We start from the raw sequence: 11,076 nt of genomic DNA on the forward strand, positions 1-11,076 counted from the left end.
CATCTTCACTATTAGGTCTCGCACATTACTGTACTCATCTACTTTTACTTCGAAACCTTGCGGACTCATCTATTACGAAGTTGGAAAGCTAAGTAAAGTTAATTTTGTTGAAGATGCACTTTACCATTACTTTTCTTTCGAGGTATTAGTACATATTTATCCAGCAGAACAGACTTATCGCCACACTGACACAGGTAGATAGCAATGACAGACGACATCTACAGGTACTGCAACATGATGACACATTGGCAGAGTACACTGATTTTTTTTTATTTTTATTATTCTACTAAATGTAATGCATACGACTGATAATTCAACAAACTTACTATATCTTTCGCCGATCAAAGTAAAGTCAAGTAAAAAAATAAATTTCTTCTAATTACAGAATTTAATTATCTTTCATAAATAGTGGGCTGATGGCGACGCACAGCATGCCTGATTGTTTGAAGTCAGCTGTGAAAAAAAGGAATGAACAATTACTGGATCACATCAATATTAACACAATGCGACTAATTCCGTCATCAACTGTTATTATTGGCAAGCGGTGAAATCAACAAAATAACACTGAAGCGCCACTTTAACAGTTACTGGACAAAGTACTGACACACTGACTCGAATCGTATCTCAATCTCCAGGTTTACTTTTAAAACAATGCAAGAGTTACCCAGTTACTCAGCTACCCTCGGCTACCCTCCAACTTGACCTCAAATGTAACCCAGCAAGTCACACAACAAGCACCACCCTCCACTCATCGACCCGCGGGCCTGCTTCAACTTCAAAACAGACCAACCTCACTCAAAGATGCGGGACAGACCTCTAAATGCGCCCCTCACCGAGACACAGGTACTTAAGTAGACCCTGAGAGCCCTTGCTACCTTTCATCGTCACCTACACCGCCCATACCAAGAAAAGATCAAAACAACCGCCAACACCTTCCTTTCTAATACACCTCCACTCCAGCCTCTTGACACGCAACAGCACCGCCATTACCACCACGTCTCTGCATCATTACCCACAGTAGGAGGGACGAGAGTGGTGATGGCGGCAGTGAGTGTTGTCGTCATTAGTCATTACCTTATATTCAAGGAAGTGGATTTCCGAGGGCAAATGGTTCACAGAGGTGGAAAGGAAGGTGGTTATTCGTGTGTCTGCATTTCTCTTCTTGTCACGCCATGTAAGAACAAGAACAAGATCAAGAAAAACAAGAAGAATCAAGAAACAAGAAAAAGAAATAGAACAGCAGTACCACCACTACTACCAACAACAACAACAATAACAACAACAAAAGGAACATCATCACCATCACCATTACCAACACCATCAACAACAACAATAACCACGTACATAATCTACTGTTTCTAGCCAATGACAAACTACCCTCACTGACTCGCATGGCTCCTGACAGGACGCCCCTCACTCAGCCTTTGCCTCTCGCGTACGACAGACTGAACGTAAACAATACTAAACATCCTCTTCCTCGCATTTAACTTTCCCGAGCTGCCTCGCACGAGCCTGCATCCCTTTGGTCCCGCCACTTTTTCACAAGGTCTGATTCATGAAGCTGGACGGCACCGGTAACCAAAAGTAAGTCTGTACGTATTGCTAAGCCGGAGCGGAACAGCAAGTCAGCACAACTTTAACTGGTGGCTTTGATGACTGAGAAACACGTAGACGGAAAAGAAGAAGCCTGGTAAGATATTAGCGAAACATTTTTGCCTCCTGGTAACTCTAATAACACTAAACACATTGCACGTCAGAGTCCAAGTCGTTTTTTTTGGGATTTAATGCATCAAAGGAAGGATGAGCGTTTCCACTAAGTGCCCTCGCATTACACATACGCGCTTGCATTACGCCCAACTACCTGACAGCTTACCACAAAGGACCACAACTCACAAACAACTCTGGTACCAATGTTGTAGTTCCTCTTACATTATGATCCCACTAAACGGAATAAATACATAGCAGAAATCATTTTATCAACATAGGAACACTTCAAGAACCGACAGTAAATAACTAGAAACAAATTATTACTTATGACTTTCTTTCAATGGGGAAGAATTTTAGACACTTCTCATAATTTTAGATATCCTTTTTTGACAACTTTCTTTTGGGGCTGGCATCTTCAACGGGCCTTTTTTTCTGTCTACGTGTTGCCCTTGGCCAGAAACCCTCTCAAGTAAAAAAATAGTCAAGTAAAAGTTCCCTAACCTGATGATAATACATGCAGGAAATATTACGCCGTGATTTGTGTGTTCATAACAAGAGGGTGTAAACAGTGTTCAGGAAGGACTAAAACGTGACGTGGTGACGCTCAAGAGTACTCAAGCGGCCCTTCAGGTAAAGAGGAAAGGACCCACCACCCTCCGCTGCGTCACTACATCAGAGAGAGAGAGAGAGAGAGAGAGAGAGAGAGAGAGAGAGAGGAATCAGTCAACACGTGCGTAATTTATCTTATATATATATATATATATATATATATATATATATATATATATATATATATATATATATATATATATATATATATATATATATATATATATATATATGCTCTTCTCGTTACCATTTATTTAACCACTTATTAATGATTTCCAGAGAAAAGCTCCCCCTTGAGGCCACAACTCGCCTATGCTCTAGTATTCATTTTCATTAGCGTCCCACAAACGGCACTGCACCAACCCCACTTTACCAGATTAAATTATGTCAAGAATTCAATGCCTGAGGCGGTGGTGGGGGTGATAATCGTTAAATGTCACGAAACGGGTTGCCTTGCCATTATCTATATGTTACGTAACCTCCCCAGATATTATAATAACAAGTTAATAAGCCAATGGAAGCAAGCAAATAAATTAATAGATGGGTCAAGAAATAAACAAACGACTGAGCTCACAATCTGTCCCTTTTCTCAGATGGACCAAATAGCAGGATTCGATTTCCCGGTCTGGCGTGGATAATATGGGTCTGTCTCCCTAATTAGTGCAACCTCCGTTCATCTGACAGAACTGGTGTGGAACGCAAGTCGAGATGTAATGCTGCAACAGAACAAAGGTCATGAAGTTACCATCCAACATGACAAAAGGCTGGTAAGCTTTCCCTCCAGTGTGTGTGTGTGTGTGTGTGTGTGTGTGTGTGTGTGTGTGTGTGTGTGTGTGTGTGTGTGTGTGTGTGTGTGTGTGTGTGTGTGTGTGTGTAGTGTGTGTGTGTGTGTGTATGTATAGAGATGACAGTAAGAAGTATGATCTTGAAGAGCAAATCACCTAGACATCAGCTTCCTTCACTTTACAGTAATAACAGTTTAATCAGAGGCTTCCTCTTTGTAGCTTGACAAGGATCCCCTCGAAATTGTTACTACTCGACACAGGCAGTGAGAAGGCCTGAGTGATCACCTTGATAACTGAACACTTGGCAGAGGCACAGAGAAGATAAAACTCAAAATGCATCCTATATGCTCACGCTCACATAAACGTAATGCAGGTAACGCGGGCATAGACGTCATTGTTGTGGGTCATGGTCTCATCACAACACAGCACATTCACTCAGAAGTTGATGGCTCCCATTGTCCAAGGTAATGATGTTATACTCAACAGAATGTTTCAGACATAAAAAAAAAAAAAGCAGTACCACACAATAACCTCCACTTATTGCAACCCGTTATTGTCTTTGCAGACCTCTTGGTAAAAAAGCAATTCATTTGTCCACATTAATTTATATTCACTTCGTAGACATGAAAATTACTGGATTTCATGACAGTACTGCTCTGGTTGAAAAGAGAGTCTCCTAAAGATATCACTGTTAGCACCATAACCACACAAAAACAAAAAGAATTATCCAGTTCCTTGTACGGAGCACTTAACAAATTTTTGGCAGCACGTCATGAAGCAACCTTCCATTTCCCCACTTTCTCACGGCATGAAGATCAAATACGTTGCCAGGACCGACACAAATGCGCATCACGGTTTTAACTGTTATTCTGAAAAGCTCAGCGCGTAAAATGATGCACGTTTCTCTTGTCAAACTGTTTCCTATACGTGAATGGGGCGGACAATAGCAAAACAGAATGCTTTAACTTGGTAAGATGTAAAATAAATAAATAAACAAATACATAAATACATACATAAATGACGAAAAAAAAACTTCACTATGAAAATCTAATTAATGCCACCAAAATAAACTGTTCCTGCCATTTCTACCCTATTTCCGGGACACCAGAATATAAGCATTTTGTATTTTTTTTCTCTTTCCTTTTCCAGCACTTGCCTAACCTCCCTTACACATACACGAAAAAACAAAAAGAAAAAAAAGAATGATGATAAATTTCTTAATCACCCTGCTCACCATTACCACTAGCATGCCCCGGCACCCATAACATATCCTACACGCGGCCTCATCCCAGTTTAACCCTTAACTCGTCTAGACATGCTCAGCCTCGGGGTTAGTATCTGGGTACCTAGGTTTCATGTATGCTGCACGCTCGTATTTGCTGAAACTTCCATAACCTCCCACGCTGAACTCCGGAAGGGCAACTTTAGTTAAAAATACACGGTGCTTTCAGGCCACTATTTATCGCTGTCTTGCAAATTTCCAGCAGAGGGAGCAGGAGGAGGAGGAAAAGGAGATGATGATGATAATGATGATGATAAAAAAAAAGAAAAGATCAGGAGGAAAAGGAAAAAGAAAAAAGGAGAGCAGAATGAGGAGGAAGAAAACAAACTAGAAACAGTAAAACATGGGATGGCTTAGATAGAAACAATGCAAAACAACTGAAGCCAAAATGGAGGATATAAAATAGTAAAAGAACTAGTAACTAATCAAGAAAGAAGAGGAACAGAGGAAAGAGGCAACAGACTGGCAGAAGTGGCGAGAAAGAACAGGCGGTAAAGCACAAGAACCGCTACTGGAAACTCTACCTTCTTGTGAATGGCTGTCGCAACGCTTTAAATATATTTCTTTAGGGATCCTTGTCTGGTGCTGACAGGCCACTGACCAAGCCTTGACCATAACCTTCCCCAACACGTCTGTCAGTGTCATAGGTACCTGGTGTTGTTCCCTTCCACATAAGTACGCAAGGTCTATTTCCTTTCTCTTCTTTTCTTTTTCTTCTTAGTATTCTTAGTACTCTTGTTATGGTTTCTTCTATTTCGTTTTTTTTTTTTTTCCTTCTTTCTCCTCCTCCTTTGAGGTGTGCATGAAAAGAACAGTGTTTCTCATACTTATTATTTTTTTTTTTTATTCTTCTTTCTTTCTTTACTATTTTTCATCTTGAGTTTCGAATAATCTAATCTGAATTATTTTCCTCGAAGTATGAGAACTACTGACGGTCTGACAATCCGACAAGCCAAAAAAGATAGTTACCTAAAACTGCAAAATGGCATCCATAATATTACCAAATAACAATTTTATCTTAATTACTTCCCTGTGAAGCCCAATATAAAAGAAATATAAAAGAGGAAAAATTGTATCAGCTGGTGTTCCCATGTGGCGCCCCAGTCTCTGGCGGGGAGAGGAATGGGGCGGGAATCAGTGGTGCAGCCTTCCCATATTCATATAAAAACCAATTCAAAATATTTCTCATACACATACAGTTATACAGAGAGAAATATTATTAATTAAATACGATTAATCCTGGATGGACAAAACAATGTTTACTGATGGGCTTTTATGATTTTGATGTTTGCAAATCGCTAGTTTGGTAGGGAAAACAGGGACGCTGAATCTGGAAAACAACTAAATAGCGCTATAAAAAGCCATGAGATTACTAGCTATTAGGAAAACATCCTTTTCGTACCGTTCAATTAGGTTAGAGGGCACAACAGAATTTTGACATTGTCTTACTTCCAAGTCCATTCTCTCTCAAAAAAGTTGTAGTTGATATCGAGTTGGTTAACCAGATGGGACGAGTCGGTAATAATGAATGGTCCGAGTCAGCCATGGGACGAGTTGGAAGCACACCGTTCATTTGACTACCGAAGGAAAACAAACATGGCGGGTGGCAGATTCAGAAAGTGAGAGCATTACTGGAAATAATGAACCACGGTGGCACTCTTAATCAGTCTGCGGAGGCAATAACTTGTCTCCGGGAGGTTAGGTACAGTGATCCATTACCGATCTAGCTTACAGTAAGAACGCCTAAATGAGGAGAGGAAGAGAAAGGACAAAGAAAAAAGAGAGGAGGAAAGGAATGAGGGAATGAAGGAATGGAATAAAGGAAGAAAAGGGATGGGGAGAGGATGATGGAGGAAAAGGAAAAATGAAGGAATGATCGAGGTAAACACGCCAACAAAGGAATTATTGAAGGAACGAATAAAATAAAAATAGCTCAATTAAGAATGGAAGGAGGGGAGCAAAGAATCATCATGTTTCGACTCGCAATTAAGAGTATGAGTTCATTAAACAGTGCCAGCATAGCAAAATAAATAAATAAAGTTGTGGCGATACCTACAACTTATGTGACCGTAACTAAGCTCCCTGACTGCTTGAAACATTTATTTATAGTTATTTTGGCAGATAAAACACTTACTTTAATAAACCGAACTATTTTAATAAGCATCGTTAGTGTCCTTCAAAGCCACCACTACAATGTCTCAGTTGGTGAGTGCAGAGCTAATGGCAGTCAAACAGTTAGCGTTTTTGAAGACTTACCTTGGTCTCGGGAGGACGGTGGAGGTCCAGTGCCGGTCTCTCAGCGCCTCGTACAGCTGTTCTCGGCCTCGACACCGCACTCCATTCCATCGTTGACACATAATCACCACTCATCTCATCGCTCACACCCAGAAAACTTGGCTCGAGAGTTCGGGAAATAGATGAATTCCGGATACCAGCACACATAATCACTCCCCAATGAACTCGCTGCTTCAACTACCCGTGCCGCGGAGTAACTGCGGGGTGATTACATTTTCAAAATCTCGAACTAATTATTGCCTGGTCCTCAGCGTCCATCAGTGTTGTACCTTTTATATAGTTTGTTTATCAAGTAGACATTTAAATAGTTCCTCGGTGTCTTAATAAAGTAAGTTGGGTGTTGTCATGAGTGCTGGGACTACTTTGTGCCGCGGATTGTTTTCTCCGGAGCTGCTGAGTTTGGCGCCCGGTGCAATGTGATGGCCGTTCAGTGATACATTGAGAGCCATAAAACTAAACAGATCACAAGTAAAGGATACCAATGTGCATAAAAAGTTTTCATAATACAACATTCAACAAGGCATATTTATTGAGTAAGTTCTGAACACATGTAATTATATTTATCACTCAACAACACTTACCTACGTACTTCAATATTGGTGGGTACTTTATTACTATTACGGAGAGAGAAAAAGAGATGGAGATGAATGGAACTGAAGTTCGCTATACGGAGAATACGTAGACCATTCCTATCACACACTATCACTGTTGGTCACTAATGGTTTGAAACACGACCAGCTGCGCCCTTCCCTTCCCCTCCATTCTGGGAACATAACGCAAGTACAAACACAGACTTTGACACTTCTTACAATGTCTTCGGCCACTTCATGTACATAATATCTTCACACACATACACACACACACACACGTATGTACTCCACACGTATTCCTTCAAGTTAATACTTACGTGTTGAGCTCCAGAGTCATAACGCGACCTGTAATAAAAAGCCGTCCATTTTATTTTGAGTACATGACACATTTTTCACGCAGCTGTCTGATCTGGCACTCTCATCCTCTCCTCTTCATTGCCAGATTCCATGCATTCCACTCGCATTCCGTTCCCTGCATTCCATTCAATATTTTCACTCTTTGTCCTCTCATCAAGCCACCCGTCATGTTTGTAACTCCCTTCCCCCTCAGCGGAAGGAATAACAAACCCCATTTGCGGAGCGTAGATTTTAGTCATTTGTCATCAATACCCACGGAAATTCATTTTCAGAAACCTTGTACTTGTAATGGGAGAGAGAATCGAAATTTTTTTTGTACAATTGCATTAAGCGCTTTCACATAAAACTAAATGGATTGCACTCATTATCAGTGTACTCGCACTGTTCACGAGGCACACACACACACACACACACACACACACACACACACACACACACACTGCCCAGTAACTCAGTGGAAAGCATCACAGGCTACCATTTGACAAGCATAGGTTCAAACCCTGCTCAAATTGCTAAGGAATATTCACTAACATTGAGCAGTTACTGTCCCCCTAAACAAAAGGTGGGGCGTTTGCTCACTATGCTGTGTGGTGTCCCAGCTTTACTTATAAATCGATCTCTATGGACTCAGAGCTCCTTCCGTGAGGATAACAGCTGGCGGTCAGAGAGATCAAGATTTCGTGAAGTACAAATACACACACACACACACACACACACACACACACACACACACACACACACACACACACACACACCAGGTCTTCCCCAAACTGGTGCCTTCCATAAACACACTCGATAACTCTTATGTACATCCACGAATATTTTCATACCAATATTCATACATGAAACATCTCGACGATTCCTGTTACTGTATTTCATCTTCATTAGGCACGGAGCCACACACACACACACACATACACACACACACACACACACGCTCATTCACAGTACTCTGGAGAGAACACTTGCCACTCCAAGCCCGGCCGCGCCCCCGCAAGGCCTGGGCACACTAAGTGGCGGAATAGCAACCTGCTTAAAGTTCTGCTTCTCAGCGAATCTGTCACAGCTCTGAAGGCCTAAGCAGCGCCTCGCCGACTCGCTCGTCCCCCTCGAGAGCCGCGACGGGGTGCTCAGTGACACTCAGGGCTGGTGAGAGGCGCCTGTGCAGCCTTGTTCACACTCTAGCAGGGCTCCTACTCGGGTATGCTTCATCCTTCCAAATCAGGATTGAAAATTCACTGGGATTCATTCATTCATGGCACTGAAATAGTAAGACTAGACAACAGATTATTTGTTACTTGACAGTTATATTACATTTTCGTTCAGCATTTTATTATTGTCGTGGATTCATCCAGCCTCCTTCACCGCGGCTGGCATCCAGGAGTCTAATTTCTTCATCTCCTTCGTTCTACCGTGCCACAACTTGGCATGGTCCCACAAACACTATTACTTCACAAAATAACTAGAAAAGAGAGCTTGTAGTATAATCTGGAAGTATTTTTGCATAACAGTACAAAAATTAATCTCCAATGTCCACACACTTCGGCTTCCTGTAAGACCCACTGCCACGAGGTGAGATTAGCAGCCGTTGCTACTCTCACACAGGGTTACGGTGTGGCCCGGAGAGAGCGATGGCTTGTGGGAGGCAGCCTGGTGCTCCGCCTCCGTGGTCGTGAACACTGTCAGTCTCAAGTTCTTGTTGCTGTCTGAGCTCCTGAAGGTCTGGGTGGCCCAAGGTCCCCATCGGATATTGAACCGGCAGGTGCACAAACTTCTCAAAATCTGCGACAAGTTCTCATTAAAGGCGAGAAAGATCCAGGGGTTGACAACACTGTTCAGGGACGACAGCAACATCAGGATGGTGAAGGCCGCGCCTGCAAAGGTGAGAGAAAAATTGCCTCCATCATTTTGCTTTCATCACTCACCCACAGCATCCAGCGCCCTAATCTTGCTGTCACGGCTGAGGAAAAAGATTGTGTAATACATTTTTTTTAAGATGACGAATTTGCCTGCAAGATACAAGTAACTCAAGATTATTTAAAACTTTTCTTCGCGTTACAAGCCCCGTATTTGCCGTTGTTCTTAGTGTGTGTGTGTGTGTGTGTGTGTGTGTGTGTGTCATTCACCTACCAGCCAGCTGCTCCCCTACGGAAAGAGCTCCGAGCTCATACTGACCGACCTTTGGATAAGACTAAAACCACTCACACACCACACACCGGGACAACGAGGCCACATCCTCTCAGGTTACATCCCGTACCTACTTGCTGCTAGGTGAACAGGGGCTATTCATTAAGTTTTTCGCCCAATTGCCTCGCCCCGCCCGTAACTCAAACCCGGGCTTTCTCGGATGTGAGTCGAGCGTGCTAACCACTATATTACGTTGTGTGTGTGTGTGTGTGTGTGTGTGTGTGTGTGATATTAGCAGCAGTGGAAAGGAATGGCTATGATAGTGGTGATGACGGTGGTGGTGTACTAAGCTCTGGTATTGCTGGCGGTGCATTCACAGCCACATTTTGTCAACTGTGTACTAAAAAGACTTCTTTTCTTCTTAGACATCAGAAACGAAAGGCAGAATACCGGTGCATGCTGACATCAACTAACACACACAGACATACAGACACACACACACACACACACACACACACACACACACACACATAATAAATAAATAAACAAATATATAAATCAATCAATAAAATCAATAAATATAAGCATCACTTTCCTATTGGTTATCATTCATTTCCTTTCGCACCAATCACTGTTCCTCACTTTCTTCATTTATTTCTGGCTGAGGAGTCCACAGTAAATTAACGGCGAACTGCATTTGATTGGAAACAGAAAACGCGAAGAGGAAGAATCACCCATTTTCAGGACAGACTCGAGTACAGCCACCCACATTAATGAATATCAAAGGCTTTGTTAATTTTCCGCAATATAGCAGCTTACATCACTCAATAACTACTGCTTGTGCTACTCGACCACCGTGAGCTTAAAATAGACCAATAGGGCGTTCATGACCAAATAAATGAACGGTATGTATTAAGTTCGAGTTGTTCCATCTCTCTCTCTCTCTCTCTCTCTCTCTCTCTCTCTCTCTCTCTCTCTCTCTCTCTCTCTCTCTCTCTCTCTCTCTCTCTCTCTCTCTCTCTGCAAGGAATAGGAGGAAGCCAATCTCAGTGCTCAGCCATATGTGCAAGATGGCAGGACGGAGGCAAACCCACGCGCCTGCAAAAGATCCAGTGGGCAACACAACTTTATGCTGGAAAACGATTGCGGCAAACCACCACAACGTGACAAGGCAACAAAAATATTTGAAACCCGTCGAGTTATCAAATATCCCTCATCCTATACACATCAACTACCATATAATTTTTTGCACTGAAGATCATATTGTAAGCAATAATACTGATATTTTCACAAGACTAGAGAAACGAAATTCTGAGGAGGTATA

At 42.1% G+C, this 11,076-nt stretch overlaps 1 protein-coding gene across 2 annotated transcripts in view; it reads right to left on the reverse strand.

Annotated features, from left to right (window-relative positions):
* Window positions 1-8,904: 8,904 nt before the first annotated feature.
* Window positions 8,905-11,076, reverse strand: part of LOC135103028 (cephalotocin receptor 2-like) — a 15,015-nt gene continuing 12,843 nt past the window's right edge. For both annotated transcript variants that reach the window (XM_064008893.1, XM_064008894.1), the window contains one exon: window positions 8,905-9,499. In XM_064008893.1, the coding sequence (XP_063864963.1) occupies window positions 9,204-9,499 (296 nt within the window). In that variant the 3' untranslated portion in view covers window positions 8,905-9,203. The remainder of the gene's footprint in view (window positions 9,500-11,076) is intronic.

The sequence above is a fragment of the Scylla paramamosain genome, chromosome 8 (genome assembly GCF_035594125.1).
Source record: "Scylla paramamosain isolate STU-SP2022 chromosome 8, ASM3559412v1, whole genome shotgun sequence".
In the NCBI taxonomy this organism is placed as follows: domain Eukaryota; kingdom Metazoa; phylum Arthropoda; class Malacostraca; order Decapoda; family Portunidae; genus Scylla; species Scylla paramamosain.